The sequence below is a fragment of the Condylura cristata genome, unplaced genomic scaffold (genome assembly GCF_000260355.1).
Source record: "Condylura cristata isolate star-nosed mole 26May11 unplaced genomic scaffold, ConCri1.0 scaffold00016, whole genome shotgun sequence".
Classification (NCBI taxonomy): Eukaryota; Metazoa; Chordata; class Mammalia; order Eulipotyphla; family Talpidae; genus Condylura; species Condylura cristata.
In genome coordinates, this window is record NW_004567117.1 from 1,737,625 (window position 1) to 1,759,304 (window position 21,680).

The following is a 21,680-nucleotide window of genomic DNA, read 5'->3' on the forward strand; positions in this document are numbered from 1 at the left end:
AGCTAGTTAGAGGGTCTTCTTATTTTAATTCCATCTAGTATAAAGACTGGGTATTGAATGCCCAATTGGTATAGAATACTAAGAAGTTTCAAGAAAAGTAGTTTACTTTTGTTTTCAGTCATAAGTTTTTTTGGTTTTTTTTTGTTTTTTTTTTTTTTGTGATTGCAGTATATCAGTAAATAGCTCTTTCTAACATTCTTTATTTGGAAATTTGAGACTATTCAAGATCTTGATCTGCCAGCTTAAGGGTACATTGTAGAACTGAACTTTTGAATCATTGTCCAAGGTGTTTTTCCATGCTGTCATTTTTAATATGTTTTGTGAGAAGCCTTGGTACTAAAGATTTGGTTACCAAAAAAAAAAAAGAAAAGAAAAGAAAAGAAGTTGGCAAGGATATAAAGAAATTGGAACCCTTGTAGTCTGTTGGTGGGAATGTAAAATGGAACAGGTGTTGGGGAAAAGTTACTTCAAAAGTTTTAAAAATAGATTAACCATATGGCCTGGTAATCCCACTTCTGTATATGTACCTAGAGAGAATAGAAGCAAAATCTTGAAGAAATAATCTTGATACCTATGTTCACAGTGGTGTCGTTCCCAATAAAATGTGGAAGCAGCCCAAACATCCCTCAGTGAATGAATGGAGAAGCAAAATGTTTTTCTGAATATAAAATACTTGACATATTTTTCCAAAAGTAAACTATTACTCAACCTTAAAGGTGAGGGAACTTCTACGTTAGGCTACAATGCAGATGAACTTTGAGTTAATTATTATGCCATGTGAGGTGGTCACAAAAAAGCAGGTGTTGTGTGATTCCATTTATATAAGCACTTAGGGTTAAAATCATAGAAACAGAAAATAGAATAATTGCTAGGGATTAGGGCAAAGAAAAATGGGTAGTAATATTTAATGGAACTAGAGTTTCAATTTTACAGAATAAAAAGACTTATGATGATGAAGGGCATTAATTGTTGCACAGCAATGTAAATAGCTAACACCACTGAGCTGTCTATTTAAAATGGTTAAAGTGGTAAATATTATATTTTACTAAATAAAAAAATACTTACCAAAAGGGAAAAAACTTATATACTAAGATAATCTTAGAACACTGACCTGTCACCTATTTACTTGAAGTCTTGGTAATTCAAATTCTTTTAGTATTTTGATTTATTTAATTGATTATATCAATACAGTGAGAACTGACCTTGGTTATTATCTGCAATTGGTGTTTGGCCAGGTTTTTAAATATGGCAGAGACCCAATCAAATCATATAATGGATTTCTGTGTATGTTTGTAATTGTAGCAATGACTTCATTTTCCTTCACTGATTTCCCTGTGGTAGTACAGTCCCATATAGATGAATCACATTTAACTTGTGTTAGTTTTGACTTTTTCCACCTACTATATTCTAGCAGAGAGAGTAGGTGGAACTACCAAGTAAAGTTCTGACAGCATACCATACTTTATCTCTAATATTCTCCTTGTGTTTTTAAAATGTGAGTGCAGAGCTATTCAAATTCCAAAATATTCTTTTAAAATCCCTGCCCCAGGGCCCTCCCTGGTGGCACAGCAGTTTAAAGCACAGCACTAAAAAGCTAAAGCCACTTCAGCATGATTTCCACCCCCACCCCAAAGGTGATCCACATGGCACAGCAGACCTCTCCTGACCCGCCCACTGCTTCCCTCAGCAGTGTACTTCGTCAGTCTGCCTGTTGTTCTCCCCACTCTGTCTATGGTGAAGCTTCTCACCGCCCCTGCACCTCCAGCCTATACTCCAGTTCTGTATACATAAATAAATAAATCTTTCAAAAAATTAAAAAAAAAAACCCTGCCCCAGCTTATTAATAGGCAGAGGAGAGAGTGGTACAATGTTAACATCATAGCTGGAAATTCACTTTTTGATAAATACAGTTTGTTTTAAACCTAAGGATAAAATGTCTTTGTGTAAGTATGAAGAAGGAAGAATTTTCAACTTTAATCTCTAAAAAAAGACTATAAAAGGCACTAGGAAAATAAATGTCAATGTATTTGTATTTGAATCCACACTTTCTAGTAGTGAAAAAGGTGATTACAAGTGTTTTGGGAGATGTGGAGAAATTGGAGTATTTCTCCACATTGCTGGTCGGGATGTAAATTGATGTAGCCAACATTTTTTTTAAATGATTGCTTTACTTTTTTACTTCATGCATTATCTGTATTGAATTCTTTATAGTAAGTATATATTACTTTTATTATTTTTAAGATAGTTTTAAATTAAAATGAAGTTAAATAATTAATAAAGATATTCAAACATAAAAAAGAAAAAGACTACAAAGGAGGCTATATTTGAGAATTTTGGTATGATTTAGGATTGCTACATATTCTTATAATATTACATGAGACTTTTATTGAAAAATTCTGAGGAAAGTAGCATGAGGGCATTTATCTGTACAAATATGAGACAGACTGTATTTATATTGTCTTTTATGTGACAATTTGAATGGATGTTAAAAACACAGAATATTTTCCATTTTCCTTGCTATTTCTATACTTGCAGAGATAATTCTGTAACAGTCCTTAACAGTCTTATCCTAAGAACTTCCAATCTAATGAAATAAATACTTCATTCTTAAATGTAGTGTTTGTCACAAATAACAAATGCCTTTTCTATTAGAAATTCAACATGCAAGATTTTTATGTTGTAAGAAGGTGTATTTGAATTTGGCTAATTTCATTTCTTTAGAACCTCCAAAATTCTTGCCAATCTCATCAACACCCCAGCCAGAGAGACGGCAGCCACCACAGAGACGACATTCCATTGAAAAGGAAACACCTACTAATGTGAGACAGTTTCTGCCACCATCCAAGCAAAACTCCCGATCACTTGTAAGTAACAGAAAAATTGTGCAATAACATAATTAGCTTTCTTGGGGCAATGATTAGGAAAAATTTTTTCCAAAGGTTAAAATGAACTTTTAATAACCTCATTCGTTTCTTTCTGATAAAGAAAACCAACTCTAAAAGTGACATAATGAAATTTAATCATTCTTTATTCATTTAAAGTACTTTTTTATTGTAGAAATTTTAGCAATGGTTAATGTGGATTATTTCTGTCTTCCTTTCAAAAGTCCAGGGGATTACAACTGAGATGAAAAAATGTACAGAATGAAGAATGATGTAAATATATATAGATAGATATAGATATAGACGTATAGATATCTATATATCTATCTATATATATAATAGGTATTAATGTACTTGGTGGTAATACTAATTTCAAAAACTTGGCACATCTTACTGTTTTATTGAAGGAGAAAAGCAAATGGAGAATTTTGAACCATTAAACCATTCTACATTGTTTTCAGGTGTGCTTTGTGATATGGGGGCCAAAACCACTATTTGGACTGGTTAATAGTTTTTGCTATTTTCCAGAGACTTCCAGATTCATGTACTGGCTACTCATTTCTCAGGACAGTGGGATGTAGTACACAAGGCCCTGCCAGGAAGAAGTAATAGGTCCACCAGCCAAGGAGTTCTGAAAAGAATCTTTGTAGTCTCACTTGGCTTCAGAAATATTTGCAAGCAATATGCAAGACCTCAGTCAGTAATGCCACCAACTGAATAATGTTTTTGCAGATGCTCATGAATAAGAAGCCCTAGAATATGTTTAGTCCATAGTTTTATGCTATGATCAGTCATCAAGGGTTCAAGTAAAGCAATAACAAGATGTCATCCCCTCAAGCTGGAGATTCTAAATTATGGAGGTACTGAGTTACAGAACTTTCAGTATTCAAATTTGGTCGGTCATCTCTATTTCAAATAATATAAATAAAGTACTAATGATTTTATGGCAGTTCCTCATAGGATTCCTTACAACACCTAAAATAATCACCCAGATACTTACATGTGATTAAAGGTAGCCTCATCAGTGATTGGTCAGCAGAAAACCAACTTCAATCCAGACGTGTTCAAACTTTAAAATCCGAAGACTTCTTGTTAATGTGAATTGAGTTATTGCTTTGCAACATAGTTTTTATCAGAATGCTAACATGTGTAAGAGAAAACTCTTGTGATTTTTTTTTTCACAATTTCAGTAATTTAGGAAGCAGTTCTCTCTACACAACTTTTCCTAAAAGCCAGTTTATTATTTAACTATGTTCTTGGCTTTGTGGTCATAGGAGCTGTCAGATGAACTATAAAGAAATTAATTGTAGCTGGTAGTAGAAGTTTGCCTATAAAACACCATCAGCCCTCATCAAGGACCCATAAAGTATATTTCCTGGTCAAGCTGTGAGTTTTTTGTAGAGGAGAACAAGACAAACTAATCTACAGTCAAGAGAAAGGTACTAGTAAAAAGACAGTATGAGAGCCCCTCTGGTCAGCATTGAATGGCTTTGTGGATTTATGCTTTCTTGAAATTCCTCATGCCAGGCTGAGCCAGAATCATCCTAGTCTAAGTAATGACTTTTCTTGCTAGTTACTTACCTTGTAAAATCAAAAATATCACACTTATCTTGTGATAATGTCCTCTTGTTTGGTAAGCATTATTGTTGTTAAGTATGATAATTAAAAAATTTTAACTATCTTTTAGATAAAATCCATCGTTTTATGTTTATACCCCTCCACTGAAAATGGTAGAAATGTATTTGTTATTCATTGTCACTTTTATTTTGTTTCCCTTTCTTTCTTTAGGATGTTTAAAATCTAATTTGTTTTCGTTATTTCATCAAATGAATGAAGGTCATTGCCCATCTAAGTGTGAAAGGAGACTTGTCTGTACCTTTCCCTACCTTCTGGGGAGTGAAGTCCAAGCAGTTGCTTGGTATTTATTTCCACAGTTGCCTGAAGTTCCATTTAGGAGACTTGGTTGTTCGCAGGGCAACCAAGTTAGAAAGTCTTAAGTCTTTTCTGTGTGAATTCTGGGATACTCTAGGAATAACTTCATGGTTTAATTACTGATTTATACATATGGATGCAGATGTTGGCATGGACACTCAGAGAATCTGCCATGTCCTTCAAGGTGTTTTTGTTTTTTCTTTTATGTTCTGTAATCATTGTTGGTCGTTCATGTTCAGAGTTATTTTCTCCTTTTCTTTTCCCCATGCCATTTTCTTTTTTCCTTATCTATTGTTCAGGTTCCTAGGATAACCAGTGTATGGCCAAGGACACCTTTTCGACCACTTTTTTCTACCATACAAACAGCTTCTCTGCTCAGCTCTCATCCTTTTGAAGCAGCCATGTTTGGGGTAGCAGGGGCTATGTATTATCTCTGTGAAAGAGCTTTTACCAGCAGGTGGAAATCTTCAAAGGTTGGCGTCTTTCTGCTGGTTCTGGGAATTATTTCACTCTGTTCCTTTGACAGTGATACCTCAACTACTGCACTCTGCAAGAATTAACAGCTTAGATGAGCACTTTGCTTTCTGATTGTTGATTCCAATCTTTGGTAGGATGCATAGATCACACCATGATCTCAATTGAGAGGAAAATTACTTTGAAAGGACAACAAACTCAAAATGCAGCATCAGATTAGAGGGATCTGTGTTTGTTTCTTTGAGTGACCTCAAACAGGAGGAATATTCTCTCCCTCTCCATGTACAGGGGAATTCTGAGTGCCCATGGATGCTTTCTTCCCAGGACCTCCCTGCCATCAGAAGAGCATTTGCTTGTTCATTCAGCTGGCAGAGCAGCCTCCTGCCTGGCCAGATAGACACAGGAGACTGCAATCCACCTAACCTTCCCACTTCCCATTTCCCTGCACATCCTGCCCAAGCTCCGGTGGGCAATCCATAATCTCCCCGGTGCTCAGAAAATAATTGTTTTCATAGCATCTTTCTTAAAGCTATATTGTGATGTCAGGCTTTTATATGGTTTTATGACAACCCATCTCTGTGTAGAGAAATTTTTCAGCAACAAAACAAAGATTTAATGTGTAAAACAATATGTAGAGAGAAAATCTGTTTTCCACTGATATGTTACTCAGAACATTTTAAATAGTTGAGCATTTTACTTGTCTTGAGGTTTCATGTAGAATATATTTTTTTGAAGAAGGAACTATAACTTCTAAATTTCAGTGAAATAAGAGCTCCTCAGACCATAATGAAGCTTCCCTTGCACCCACTAAGATGCAGTGACCACCTTGCCTATTGTGACTCATGCAGGATACTGGCTTTCCAGGTCCTCACTACCCTTAAACATTCTTGACAAATGAATTTAACTTGAAACCAGCAGATAGTTTTCTTAATACTCTTTATTAACCTATCATGGTTTAGAAAAGAGACTCATAATATAAATGAAATACAGATTCTTTTGTTTGTCATGAAATACAGGATAAATCTCTGTTCTTTTTCCCATTTTAGATAAGGCCACTTGGGTAGTACTTAAGCAGGTTTCACCTTCGTCACTCCTGCAGCTGCCTCTGCAGATCTGCCTACACTTTTATTTTTATTACCAGTCTTCCCCAAACAGATATTTGTATACTAACTTCACAGACTACTTTAGGCAAAGAATTCATTTTGAGTTTTAAAGTTGAACTTGAAAAAAAGAGAAGAATTAATTAACAGTTGTAATTTTTATTTACAGTTGCATTTCTTTGGTTTCTTACTCGAAAGACAATGGTTTTAGATAATTTTCAAATATCTGCTATTTGTTTGTTTGTTTGTTTGTTTTGCTAGCCAAGAACATTGTAGAGTAAGTTCTAAAGGAATATCTGCTTCTATATATTGTAACCTTTTTTAAAACTTTTAAGAACTTTAACCTCTCCTAAATTTTGGAGTCACATTGAAACAAGTGACTGCACAAGAATTAGAGTTGTGTTCTTTAGTTCTCAGGTTTGCATCTAGCCATGAGCATGAGCTTTGGTGCTTTTTTACATTTGGAGCATTAGGATCTCAGCAAGACTTACTAAGTTTTAATTTGACCTGGGGGGTGTTCAATTACTACATTTTGGCAATTGAAAAAAAAAAAACTAACATAGCAATTATCATTTTCCTTCATGTTGCATTAAAGTTTTGTTGTCCTTGTGAAGATTCCAGAATTAAAACATTAGCATTTGACCTGATGGACATAATTTTACAAAAGGGTAAATCTTGAAAATTAAAAGCAGAACAGGAAGCAAACAAAAAAAATCTACAGTTTATTATTTGCAGTACAGTACTAAATTTGTGCTTAATTCAAGCAGTAAGTTGAAAGTACGGTTAACTAAGCCCCTCTGGGATTTAAGACTAAGAAGACAGTACAGGCACAGATGTGCAAGCACAGTGCTATGAATGAAAGGATTCCTGTCTACCCGAAGTGTTTACCAACCAGACATCCTAGTTGTAAAGTTAATTAAACTGACACTATTTGCCATCTTCCTGGCATGTAGAACAACAAGTCTCAAGTAGTTATTATCTGGTCACTTGCTAGATCCTTATCTTATTTTGTTTCAGTTCAGCAATTATGTCAGATAGTTAGCCATTAAGAAATGTACCAGTCACACATGCCACTTTTGAAGAAAAACACTTAAGAAAAGTTACTAAAAATGTTAAAAGCTGAGGAAAGCCATCATTCTGTGTGTGTAACCAGTAAAACTTAGCACACAATTTAATGGTGTAAACTTCAAAAAAGGCACTCAGTGCTTTATTCCCACTTGATGTTATGCTCTTTTCTCTGGGTGGAGCAAACAGAGTAGGTATTGGACCTACCAATTTAATCTTATTATCTACAAAAGAAAATTACTTAGAAAGTATGTTAGTCATCTTAGAGTAAATGATACAACTTTTCTGAAAAAAACAATCCTTATGCCACTAAATATGAAGCTCTCTTAAAAATTCAATTGTATGATTTTTTTCCCAACTCACTTTAAAGCAAGTTAGCATGAACAGAAATTTTGTATTGATAGTAAGAAATTCTTCAAACTACTTTTTTTAGTAAATGCTAATGTTTGTTAAGTTTGCAACCCAGATTTGTTTTTGTTTTTCTCTGATTGAAAGACAGAACTGAATGTTAAAATTCCATAAAGTGACTGCATTTGTGGTCATGTGCTTTCTCATTTGGCTTGTTTGATTCCAGAATGACTGTGAGCAGTGCTATTATGTATGTGTGGGAACGAATTATAATGTGTTTGTACTGAGAACATTGAGTTTCAGTGTCACTACATCACAATGGTCCTTGTGAAGCCTGGCAGGGTGCAAATGCACAAGCCTGTTCTGTCTTTCTATTAGATCCACCAATCAAGCGCAGGGCTGGATGGGGAGCAGATGGGTGTGAGGCTCTTTATTCAGTGGGTTCAGTTACATCAACATCTTCCTCAGCTGTTTTCAGGGAAACCATTAACATAAGACAGCCAACATAAATATTTATTGTGAAATTCTTTTTAGTTTTTTCACATTTTCTAGTGCTGACTCTGCATTCAATTGTTGAAAAGGAGTAACAAATCTGGAGAACTGCAGGGCAGTCTGTAGAGTCTGCCTTTGGCTGTCTACTGCACCAGTAATTACATGTTCTGTTCCATTCATACCATTAGGATTTTTCAAGGTATGCTGATGTAACTAACCACTAAATAATGCATCTCAGTATAAGTTGCTAACCACCTTCTTTTGGCTATTCTGGGAACCACACACCAGTTTTTAAAATGTCAGTGTAAATTTTCTACTTATTTATTAGCATATAATAAGTAACATTAAATAATGCCTTTGTATAATCATAGGAGAAAACGGACATAAATTTGGTTTAGAATGACAATATTTTCAGGATTTTGCTGCATTGATATAATAGAGCAGATAATTACTTGAGAGGAAATGTCTAAACAAATGTGAGAAAGTTTCATGTATTGAAATTACCCTGCAATGGTTCACATGATCCCCAGAAGTTTTCTACCATCTACTGTCTTAATGTAATTAAAAATTGTGGTCCCCAGAGTGAGCCAGCTCTGTTCCAGTATTCATTGAGAAACCCATTTCTTCTCTGAAGCTACTAACCAGGTGTCTGATCTGAAGGGAAACTTTAGTGTCAGAAAAGGGGGTGGAAGCTTCCTATTCATGTGAAAATTTGAATTGCAGGAGGAGTTCTGCTATCCAGTGGAGTGTCTAGCTCTAACCGTGGAGGAAGTGATGCATATTCGCCAGGTCCTGGTGAAGGCAGAGCTGGAAAAATATCAGCAGTATAAAGATGTCTACACTGCCCTGAAAAAAGGAAAGGTAGAGCTGTTTCAAGTTGACCTACTGGCAGGGTTAAAAGAAAGGCCAGTCACAGGCATGATCTCCTGCGGGACCTGCCTGCAACCAGGTGGCAAAGGGCTTACATGGAAATTTGGTTGGTTAAGAGGCTTATTCTCCAGTAAACATCCTCCCCTGCTCAGAAAAGGGGTATTTTTATTTAAATTTAAATGGCATGACTTCATAAAACCATGTCTGCATTCAGTCATACTTTTAGAAGTTTTGTAAAGAAACTATATCTGAGAAACATTAGAGACTTTTAGAACTTTCTTCAGATTGCTTCTTTAATGGTGAGACTCTTGAGAGCTCCTTTTATTACCTTTGAAAAGTAGAAATATAATTAATTACAGAGCCAATAATAGGCACAAAGCCAAACAAAAAATAGGGTTTCTGAATTCTTTTCTTCCTTCTGTCTACTAAACTTCCCCAGTATATAAAGCATATTCAGCCATGGAAATTAGGAAATTAACTATTAGCAATGCCTTTTTTCCTTTTGATTTTGTGGTTTTTTTTTAGCTCTGCTTCTGTTGCCGAACTAGGAGATTTTCCTTCTTCACCTGGTCTTATACCTGTCAGTTCTGTAAGAGGTAAGGTTTGAGTTTGTAATTGATGAAAAGAAAGGTTTAAGGAAATACCATTTACCATCGTTGTTTTATTTTTCTACACATGAACAATATTTTAAAAACCCAGTTTGTAATCACATTGTGCTGCGCTTTGTTAGGAGTACTGATTTCTTCAAGAGTGGCACAACAATTATTAACCAATATTAAACATGTTTCTCTTCAGATATTTCTTTTACATAACCAAGATAATTCTAATAATGCCATGATTTTAGAGAAATAAGTAGATGTCCTTATTACATGATTTATACATAAATAAAAAAACTTTGAACAGCTGTATAGTGATCCTTTTATAAGAAACTGGAGTTAGGTTTAACAGTTTGACTGCCTTTACCATTGTATTGACGTGTTATATTCTGATAAAAGAACAAGAGTTTTTACAATTTATTGTAGAGATTGACAACCATATAGCCTTTCGTCTCTAACTCTCCAGTTGTATCCATGGTGTCATGTTAACTAATTCTTTTGATTTTGTGTACAGGCCAGTGTGCTCACAGTGTTGCAAAAAGGTAAGCTAAGCTTGGTGAAATTATAACTGCTAGTTTTTTGTTTTTTAAGATTTATTTATTTATGCTTATAGGCCAGAGGTGTGGTGGATCAGAGAGGATTCACCAGAGACAGAGTGGGGAGCAGAACAGGCAGATACACTGAAATACACTGCTGAGGGGAGCAGCAGTCAGGAGAGGTCTGCCACGGCATGTGGGTCCACTCCCTGGCGGGGAATTGAACTTATGCTGCAGGGGCTTTTGAAAGCTTCATAGTGTGGTGCTGTAACCCGTTGCAGCACCAGGGAGAGCCCTATAACTCTTAGTTTTAATAACTGTGCCTTTTTAACAGTACTGCTCATTCTGTTTTATTTGGTATTAATAGATGCGCCTACCCTCCAAGCCATATTGTACTCTTCCTATCTTTTCACTGGGACCTTCTACCTTACAAAGAGGGGAAAGTTGTTTGAGGCCAGAAAAACCTTCTACTAGCCATCATCGGCCCCTTCGGAGCATTGCTAGGTGAGTGAGGGGCCTAGGTCTTCAGCAGCTCCTTTGTAAAAAAAAGAATGCTTTTTTTATTTGAAGACTGTGGTAAGGTGATGGGGTTTTGGCTCAAGGAGGATAGGGAGGGAGGAGTGTTGACTGGTTTTAATTTAGTTGTGATTGCACACAAATTTCCAAAGCTCCCCTAAAGGTAAGGGCTAATGACTACCTGCCTCAAAAATACCTTAATCTCACTTTATTTTTTTCTGCTTTAGAAATTATCTTATTGCACATTTAAAAAATCTTTACACTGATCTTGTTTTCAGTGAATTTGATTTGGAAACTTGCACCTAACAGGACAATCCTTCCTTCCTTACTTAGTTTTAAAGGAAAATCTATTTAATCCTGGGTTTATAGCAGTCTGCAATAAACCTTGTTTATTATAAAGGCAGAAATAAAGCTTTATGTAAGGAGCTAGCAATTTCAAAGAAAAGAAATTGTCCAAATATCAGACCCTTTGCACTTAATTCAGAGTAAGGTTAGTGCTAAGAAAGATAGAAGGGATATCAGCTGGAGTTGCAAGTTGGCATGGCCAGGTGGATTGAGGTTCTTATATACTAGTCACCACCTCTCAGCAGGGGACACTGGCATTGTTGCCAGTTGCTATTTATTGGCTACTTCTGCTTTGTCACCAGTTGCTATTTATTGGCTACTTCATGGCTTTATAGATAGTGAGGCAAAACAGCCCTGAACCTAGCAAGTAACTTGTGACTGAGACTTGGCTGCTTCTGCGCTTTTGACTCTACTCGCAGATACTACTGTTCAGTGATGGCCTCTGATGATGGGCTATCATCTGGGAATTTAAGGCTCTTCATTTGTAATTGCCTGTTCTTTTCTGTATTTATTCTGAACCTGTCTTCCTGTTTGGTTTAGCTAAAATAGTAAATGAAATTTACGAAATTTCCTAAAACACTTACTATAATGGTGGTCTGGTTAATTCTAGCTCTCTGGAAGCCAAATAGCCAGTTACCCAAATATGGAGAACTGTTGGGGAGGGCAGGACATACTTAATAAATACTAAATGGCAAAGATAATATTTCAGGATATGTCATAGGATTAAGGTAAATTTGCACAATTTTCCTATTGTCTGACCCACCATCTACATAGTGCACATGTCACAGAGTCTCTGGAGAAAGAACTTTAAGTCCTTGCTGAATCATCAGCAGGATGTTCTCAACATGTACTTTATTTCATTTTAGTTGCTACCTTACAGCATCTATATCTGTATGGTAATTGGGCAAATATGCTGAATATCATGTTTCCCAAAAAATTCTAGAAGAAATGATCAGAGTTTTTAGTATTATTATTTCTTAATAAAGTATTTCCTGGTTTCCTTATTTATAATAGGAAATTATTCTTTGGAAGAACCTGATGTAGTTAAATCACTCCCCATTCCATAAAATTGGCAACAAATTTACCCTTTTTGCATATAGTTTCTTAGTATTTTGGTAAAACGATGACAATTCTTAACGTTTCTATTCCCCCCCACCCCCACAGGTTTTCCTCAAAATCTAAGTCTGTGGACAAATCAGATGAAGAACTACAATTTCCCAAAGAGTTAATGGAGGACTGGAGTGCAATGGAGGTCTGTGTAGACTGCAAAAAATTTATTTCGGAAATCATCAGTTCAAGCCGGCGTAGCCTGGTGTTGGCCAACAAAAGAGCACGATTAAAAAGGAAGACCCAGTCTTTCTATATGTCCTCAGCAGGCCCCTCGGAGTACTGCCCTTCAGAGCGGACTATCAATGAAATCTGAGCCTGTGCCTTTTGGTTGCTTTTGTGTTCAGAGTCAGGTTTAATGCAGGAGAACACTGAGCTGGACTATCTTTCCTGGCCGTGGATTTAGTTGATAGGCTTGAATTTGCATTAGACCAGGCTTGTTTTGCAACACATTGTTCCACAGACTGAATGCTGTGTTCATATCGATTGCTGAGACGTGACCAGTCAGCTAGTAGCTCCTTTGCACTGAGAGGACATCAGTCTGAAACTTGCTTTTGTGTGTATGTGGATTTGGAGACCAGAAACTTTTTCCTTGGTTCCTTACTGTCCCTCAAATAATTTTTTGACAAGAAAAAAAGCTTCTCATGAGAGAAATGAGCCTAACACAGGTGTCGATGTTAGCACAGTTCTAAGCAGTAAGTCATATTGGCACTTCCACATGACAGTGTTCCTAGCTAATGTACATAGTGAGCAGAGCCCTGCCGGGCCCTAATACCTGCAGGTGGGGCAGAGCTGTTTATCATCTCATAGCACAGAATCTAGAAGGATTTGCTACTACTGTCAAACTGATTTTAAATTAGTGTTGCTCTGAGATAAAGAACCCAGGAGGGACTTCACACCTATATTCTAGCACATGTGAATAAGCTGTACGCCCAAGTGGGTGACCTTTTCTAGTGAGCTGCTTTGTTTGCCCCAGTGCAGAGGAGCACTACTCTCCTGAGCAGGTGACAGGCTTTCATTCCCTCTCTTGAATGTACTGTGGTTCCAGTAGTTTTATAATGGAAAAAACTAACAATGTTTTGTGAGAGTTTCAGGTCAAAGGAAAGTTAAAAGCTCATCCAGAAGCTGAGTGTAATTTGGTTGACTATGAAAAGGGCTGTGACAGCATTGGGTGCCAGCTGTTGGCCACAGTGTGGAGAGTGAGCTGGCGCTCATACATTTTCACCAACATTTTTCATAACTTTCTAATCTAGTCATCTCAATTAAATTAAGCCACAATTTGGTACTTAAGATCTCAAACTGAAATTTATTTATTTTTATAAATGAATTTTAAAAAGAGAACCATTGTCTAGTTCTTTTTAAATTACAAGAAAACTTAACCTGCTGATAGGATGCTTTTTGCACATAGCTTTCCTTGCAAATGACTTAAGTGAGTAAATGGGCTTTTGATGAAGGGAAGGTTAGAGAATAGCAATGCGTACCTGAAATTTCTCAGCTCATTGGCCCATACTATGAGCTGTATCTTATTATTTTAGTAGCTTTGAAGTGACCAACCAATCAAATTGCTATTAGTATTTGGGATATTAGTTAATGTTTATGCACAATGATTTCCTGAAAACTATAGGACATATCTGTAGTCAACACTACAACAGCACCATTTAATAAAAGGCATGGCAGTCACATTTCACACCACATCAAAAACATTTCTATATAAAATTAACAAAAATACCTCAGAACTGCTCTGGTAGTAGTTTTTAATGGATTGAAATTTACAATTTAGTAAATGACTTAATATTACTTTTACTTGCGAAATAAACTTTGCCAATTGCCTAAAATAAATGCATGTTAACGGCTCGTCTGTATTTGCATGTAAAAGTGGGCCACCAGAGAACCTTTATTGATTATGCAGTATATTTAAATTATCTTAAAGATATTTTTGAGCGCTTTAAACAACATATTGGATGAATCTCCTTTATAAAGTTTTCCAAGGGACTATGAAAATTCTGTACTCCAAATGATTTGGTGGCAACAACACCCTTTAAAGAGACTAGGCTTGAGCCACTAAGCAGCAACCAGAAAGGGAGCAAGGGAGAGAAAATGGTATACCTATATACCTGACCTAGATAGTGTGCTTTTTATAATAATAACTAGTTTATTATTATTACAATAAAAGAAACAGAACCACTAGAATGAGAATTTCATTCACATTCACTTGCACATCTATCTTTAATATCTCTTCTTCAGATTTATGATGCTGTGTAGGCTGATCTGGGTGTTATGATCTCTTACCAAAACATTAGGGTGTAAAATCCTTCAACAGCAATAATGGGGTTTGCCAAGTACATTCAAGAGGTCTAATAGACAGTATGTCCACATGAGACAAGTCCCAGATAGGAGTGTGAGAAAGGGCATATAGCACAGTTAAAATTATAGAATTCAAATTAGCATCACTTTTGGTGCATTTAACCCTTACTTATCCGTGATATGTACCCAGCACTTCATCTAAGTTAGGTCATTTTCAGAGGTCAGTTCACTAACAGCTTATGGGGCATGGTTTTACAGTCCTTAGCCTTGTCTGACCTGAGGCCTACCTGCCTCTACTTACTACCAAACTGACTTTCCTTCACAGTATTCTCCTTTACCGTGGCTCCTGACTACTCAGTGTTTACTCCTGATCTAGCAGTGTTGTTGACTGGAGCCTGAAGTGTCCTGGAGCTTATGCACACCCCTGGGTATCGTCTTGCGCATCCCACTCCCTAGTTTCCTCCAGTCCCTAGAATCATTCCCTTGTCCCATACTTCATAAAGTCACCTGGCTGGGGGATCTTTGTTTCCCCTCCCTTAAGTGTCAGAGTAAATAAGAATGCTTGTAAATACTGTAATATATCTATTAATATTTGAAAGGCTTTCATTCAGTGGACAGTGGGAATTAACTCTCCCATGGCAAGTAAAAATTTAATCAAGTAAGTATATTGATTTAACAGTCTTACTAGCCTTTCACATTAAATGAGAAGGTTGTTACGTAGCTTTTAAACTTTGAGAGATTATGTGATTAGCACTGTAAACTCATACCATGAATTTTTTTTATGCTTTTATTTTTCTAACTGTATTAATAAACATAGAACTGGATTTTAGTGTCACACAAAAGACCTGAAAGTTTTAAATTATGTCATTATTTGCTAAATCGAAATAGCAGAAAAACTTGTACTTGCAAAACTGTTGAAGAGCCATGGAGAAATGTGTACTACTGACTGGACTTTAACCTACCTTCTGACGCGTAAAAAAGTCAAGGTATTGCTGGCATTCAGGGTGACGTAACGGTACTAAACATTTTCCATTGAGGTCTTTTATTTTAAAATTATCTAGGAAAAAATAAAATGGCTTTCCATTGTACCTTTTGTGTTGAATTCCTCTTATAAGATGGTATTGTCTTTTGGTATCAAGCTATTAAAAACCACGTAGGTTGAGAAGACAACATATTTTTATCATCAGCAAGTTATGATCACTTTGAGAACTAGCATCTGACAAGGACCACACTTGAAGAAGGAAAGTGGAGTCACCATTTAACTCTGCTGTGTTGCCAAGCAACTGTGATGCCTTTTTTAAATCTCAACAGAGTAGGAAATTCAAGTTCTATAAATAAGAATAACATTTTATTACATAAGTCATGTGTATGGAGACAAACTATATATAAGATAACACTTGTCTATATTTTTTCTAAATAGAGATCCTCAAAAGATAAATATATTTTTTTCATTCAGCAAACATTTATTAAATATTAGTTTTGATACAGAAAAAAACCATGGGAAGAGACACAATCCATGATCTTAGGGAACATATTTGTAAAGGAAATGGGAGGAAATAGAAGACACTAAAAACCAAGGTCATTCTAAAGAAATGTGGCAAAAGCAGGGAGGAGGCTGTAGCATTGCTAAAAGAACCCCAAAATGGCCTAGAGGTTTCTAGATGGCTTCCTGAAGGGAAGATGTGTTCTTGGACCTAATTCCTCTGGGTGTGGAGTGACTTCCCCCCACCAACAAGCATTTCTAGATACCAACAGGTTTTGATACTGTTCCACGGGTTAAGGGTTCATTCTCCCAAGACCACCCTCCTTGTTAGGTATTAGCTACAAACTCCAGGCTTCTGACCAGCCTGCTACAGACAGGAGGTTCCCACGACCCCATCCTCAGATCTCAGCTACCCATTGCAAGCCCAGATAATCTGTGTTTCTCATGGGCTGGCTGTCTTATCAGAGTTTCCCATGACCCCTCTTCAGGAAGTCAAGAGACCTGTTTAATCACTAGGTCACTATTATGTTATAAAGGAGATTAAAGATAGTTGAAGAAAAATAGGTGCTTCTGGCATCGTGGGGTTTGCAGCCCTCAAAAAAGCACATGGAAAGGCTGCTTTCCCAGCCTGGAAGCTCTCTCAAAGGACATGTTCTTAAAATAATACCATGAGGCCCTTCCTGATGGCGCAGCGGGTTAAAGCACAGCACTGAGAATCTGAAGCCGCTTCCGCATGAGTTCAATTCCAGCCTGCCCCGGAGGTGACCACATGGTGTGGCAGACCTCTCCTGACCCGCCCGCTGCTCCCCTCAGCAGTGTACTTCGTCGATCTGCCTGTTCTGTTCCCCACTCTGTCTCTGGTGAAGCCTCTCACCGCCCCTGAGCCTCTGGCCTGTACCCCAGCTCTGTATGCACAAATTAAATAAATAAATAATAATAATAATACCATAATAAGAACATTCCTTATATCCCTTAAAGGCTTAAGTAAAATTAGGAAGATTAAACCCATATTGAATTTAAGAGAGTTCTTGTGCTTTTAGAGTATCATTGACCCTTTGCACAGTTTACACATTGGTGATGGTTGAGTTTGACACTCAGCTAGTCCCTTATTTGCCAGATAGGATTTTGGGGTCTCCTTTTTGAAATGTTTCTTTTTGAGATACGTTTAACAAGGCGATGTGTGTGGCCTCATGGCCATTGACTTTCTAAGTCCAAGTCCTTGACCTGTGCCTCCTGAGCTACAGAAAATTCAGATACCATAAAGAGAATAAATCTTTGGGTAATCCTATTTTAAGAATATCTTTTTCTTTCCCAGCTCCCTTTGAGGAAACAAAAAAGAAATCATATATCTATATAAATACATAGTTGTAAATCATCATAGTTAAGAATTTCATAAAGAAAATTACTTTTTGAAAGGACTTGATGCATTTATCATGTGTTTCAAGACTTCAATTCCGTGACCTCTGCAGAATGTGTGTGTACACATGCACCTAGGAACCTAGGAGTGTGTGTGCACACAGATTTCTTACAATACTCACAGAGGGTAAAGCTCCCTCTTCCCTCATGTCAAAAATGACCATCTAGAAACACCTTCCATTGTACACCCAAATAGTTTAAGATCAAAGAACTTATTAACTATGCCTACACTAAATGTTCTAGGGCAATTACTTAACAGGCTGAATATGCAGTTATTCTGGCTCATTCCACTAAACAAAGTATGTGAATATAATGTTTGTATTTAGAATAGATTCTGCTATGCAAAACATCCTGTAACCCTGTTTCCGCTGTTGGGTACTGAGGCTGGTGGCAAAATTGGACCCCTTGAACATCACTGAAGCAAAAAGAATTCAGAACTGACAGGACAAAGCTCTTGAAAAGTGGGGCATCAAGACAGGTCGCTAGAGCTTAAGAGCTAAATACTCATCTTAAAATTGAACCTCTGCTGTATTTGCCCAACTCAGTGCTAAGAATTCTTTTGTAATCCAGAGAGCTGACCCTGGGTCCTGAAATAGGTATGCTCTTACAAACTACACTACTGGATGTGGTCGCCTGTGAATTGAAGAAATAGGGGACCACTTTGTGGCTGTCAAGGAGCAAGTTTGCTCACTTGAAGTTTCTCCTTTTATACATTCATCTTTGCTTTGGTGTTCCTTTTTGACGGCAAGAACCATGTTTACTGCCCTAGTTCTTCCCATCCTGGTCCCTGTTAAGGGTGACAGCAACAGAGAACATCACATCCCAACAGAGTTTAAGAGATTGGAAATTTCAAGAGGAACTAACGTTAACTGACGCTAACCCGACTACCAAGTTTCTAAGTAAATTAATGTGGGAAATAGAGAATTTTCAAGATTCTGACCAGAATGTCTGAACAAGGTAGCTATTAATAGTAGCTACTTCTGCTTTTAGGAGGAAGGACTTTTGATGGTAGACACCTCAAGTTGAAAAAAAGGCCCAAGTTTTTGTCCACAAAGAAGGGAATGTGACTTATGATAAAAAGCCCCTAGCTACCCTACCACAATGTCAAGGTTGTTTTAGAACTCAGATGCACAGGAAATAAGCTTGGACTAAACACTATGAATGTAACTGACTATGGAAGGTGGGCTGTTGCCTCAAAGGACAATGTCAGAGTGGGTTTTCACGTGTGTGCACAACTGCAAAACCATGCATGCTCAGGAAACAACATTTTAATGGAGTCTCTAAGGTAACAAGTGGCCAACTATCTTTTCTGATAGTCTCCACAGTATCCAGGAGTCCCAAACAAGGGGCCACTTGTTCAAGATGGCACTGTCCCATCATCGAGGGCCTGGAGCTCATGACAGCCATCAGACAGGCAACTGGGATCCAACTCATGGTAGAAGCTGGAGGTGCCCACAGGTGGGGTCACTGAGATGACACCACAGCAGCAGTGTGAAGGTCAGAATAGATACCACTGGACTCTAGATCGGACAGCAACAGAATTCGGAGGTAGTTCCAGATCATCAGAAGTGGTGAACAGCTCTCAAAGATGACCTGGATACAGAATACCGGTCACCAGTACTAGACAGCACTGGCCAGTAATACCTGTCACCACTGGTCACCAGGGGTCAGGGTCAGAGATGCCAGGTGACAGCTCTTTGTAAGTTGTCAATAAACCGCTCTTTGAGATGCCAGGCCCAGGGCCTTTGGTACTCCTTTCAGCAACGTCAGAGGCAGGGCCAGGGGCAGGTTCAGCAGCCCAGTCTGCATCGGTCTCTTCAGCTTCTTTTTTCCTTATAGGTCAGCTGCTGGCCCTTCCTTCTTCAGAGGCTAGGAACAGCGTTCCTGCCCTGCCTTATATCCTCTCTGGTCCCCCACCCTGCAAGCCTGATAGGACCATTTTCATTTCTAAGTGACTGATTGGACCATTAGCACAAATCAGCCCATCACTGATTTTTGATCAATGATTGGTTCATTTATCTCACACCTGATTGATCCATTTTATGATCCAGGCACCAAGTATAAAAAAGAAAACTCAATGCCTGCACAGGCCTGTTCTGCCCTGACCTCGGGGCAGAATCATGAGCTGGTGGGCTCCGAAGAGCCACAGCCAGAGCTGGCCTCAGTGGGGCCAGAGGCACTCTGCACCTAATAGCCTTTGTGCAAGGCCAGGTGTAACAACCTAGAAGAGGATGGGGGTGGCCTGCAACAGGGCTGTGGGGTAGGTTCTGCAGGGAACCACCAATATGGCCCAGGACTCCATGGGCCTCTTTACTTCCTGCAGCTGGCCCAGTGGGATCCCATGCTCCTTCCTGCAACCCAGGAACCCCCTATATATATGTTTGTGTGTGTGTATACATACATATATATATATATGTGTGTGTGTGTGTACATATATATATATATAGTCTCCCATTGTAAAAATGGATTCCCAGCCAAGAAGCTTTTCTCTGGCCCTCATTGCTGCCTTCACTGCCTGAGGTCTCTTCATCAAACATAACCTCTAACATTGAATTTTGAGCTGAAAGTGAACCAAGAAAATATTTGGACCACCCTCCAGCCAACTGGCTGTTTAAACATCCAGTAACAGGCAACAGGTTTAGTACCTGTGAAGTTCCATCTCTGAACAGGTCTGATATTTGGGAAGTTTAGCCCTTATGTAATTTTCTTCCATTATTCATGTCCTCCCCCCCTGGTTCTGCCTCATGTCTTTACACTCCCTTCCAAGGAGCTGCCTTAAATAGTCTCTTCTCATGTTCTCCTTCAACAATTCCTATTCCTCCCTACTTCCCTTCTGCATTTTCTTTTTCTCTGTTGGACTTGCACTTAACATTCTTCTACATTATTCCTTGAAGACAGGGAGCTTTGTCAGCTTTCTTTTGCTGCCATATCCCCAGTTTTGGAAGAATTTCTGACTTGTAGCAGGTGTTCAATAAACGGGGAAAATTGAATTAGCTGGTTCAATATGGAATGAGAGTGTAAGAAATAGCATCAAGATGTCTCTTTTTTAAAAAAAGATTTATTTATTTATGCATACAGAACTGAGGTGCAGGCCAGAGGGGCAGGGGTGGTGAGAGGATTCACCAGAGACAGAGTGGGGAGCGGAACAGGCAGATGGATGAAGTTCACTGCTGAGGGGAGCAGCAGGCGGGTCAGGGGAGGTCTGCTGTGCCATGTGGCTCAACTCTGGCATCGGGATCTCATTCGCACTGAGGTGGCTGCAGCCAGCTTGCAGTGCTGCGTCCCAACCCGTTGCATCACCAGGAAAGGCCCATCATCAAGAAGTCTTTTACAACAATTGAGAGTTGTGCAGTTTCTGTGCTCTACCATAGCCCTCAAGCAGCTGAGTGGAATAAAGAAGCTTAAATCAGCAGCTCACACTATTAACATGCTTGACTTAGAGGTCTCATTCCGAGTTTCCTCCCTCACACCTGCAAATAAATACTGCTCAGCAAGTTCCTCTCTGAGCTCTCTCCCAGTTCTGAAGTTCCTCAGTTGAGCTCTGCCTCCCTGACCCAGTTTTTTTCCTATTAACTGTTGTGCAGATAGAGACTGGAGAGCTGTAATCAAAGCTGCTCTGTAAATCCAAACATATATTTATCAGCACTGAATTTGTACAGTCTTTACTCTTTACTACTTGTGTGTTTTATAGTATGGTATTTTTTTTTTAAGATTTATTTATTTAAGCATACAGATCTGCATTACAGACCAGAGGTTACAGGGGCAGTGAGAGGATTCACCAGAGACAGAGTGGGAAGCAGAACAGGCAGATGCTGAGGGGAGCAGCGGACGGGCCAGGAGAGACCTGACTCCCCATGTGGACTCCTCTCATGCTGAAGTGGCTTTAGCTTCTTAGTGCTGTACTTTAACCCGCTACGCCACCAGAGAGAGCCCTATAGTATGATCTTTAACTCTTATAACATTGGTTAAGATTTATGTGCCAACAAGGCCGAAATAAAAAAAAAAAAAAACTATCTCAAATGTGTCATTAAGACTATCTGGTCAGGGCCCTCCCTGGTGGCGCAGCAGGTTAAAGCACTGCACTAAGAAGCTCAAGTCACTTCCGCATGAGTTCAATTCCCGCCTGACCACATGGCGCGGCAGACCTCTCCTGATGCGCCCGCTGCTCCCCTCAGCAGTGTACTTCGTTGACCTGCCTGTTCTGCTCCCCACTC

General features: G+C 38.3%; 1 protein-coding gene across 2 annotated transcripts in view; it reads left to right on the plus strand.

The window, feature by feature from the left end:
- Nucleotides 1-15,746, plus strand: part of SPIRE1 (spire-type actin nucleation factor 1) — a 143,710-nt gene extending 127,964 nt beyond the window's left edge. The window contains exons 10-16 of one of the 2 annotated variants that reach the window (XM_012725903.1): nt 2,722-2,864; nt 5,114-5,287; nt 9,017-9,154; nt 9,689-9,759; nt 10,274-10,301; nt 10,663-10,799; nt 12,321-15,746. In XM_012725903.1, the coding sequence (XP_012581357.1) occupies nt 2,722-2,864; nt 5,114-5,287; nt 9,017-9,154; nt 9,689-9,759; nt 10,274-10,301; nt 10,663-10,799; nt 12,321-12,579 (950 nt within the window). In that variant the 3' untranslated portion in view covers nt 12,580-15,746. The remainder of the gene's footprint in view (nt 1-2,721; nt 2,865-5,113; nt 5,288-9,016; nt 9,155-9,688; nt 9,760-10,273; nt 10,302-10,662; nt 10,800-12,320) is intronic. The other variant, XM_004683724.2, reaches the window with a different exon arrangement.
- The last annotated feature ends 5,934 nt before the right edge of the window (nt 15,747-21,680 follow it).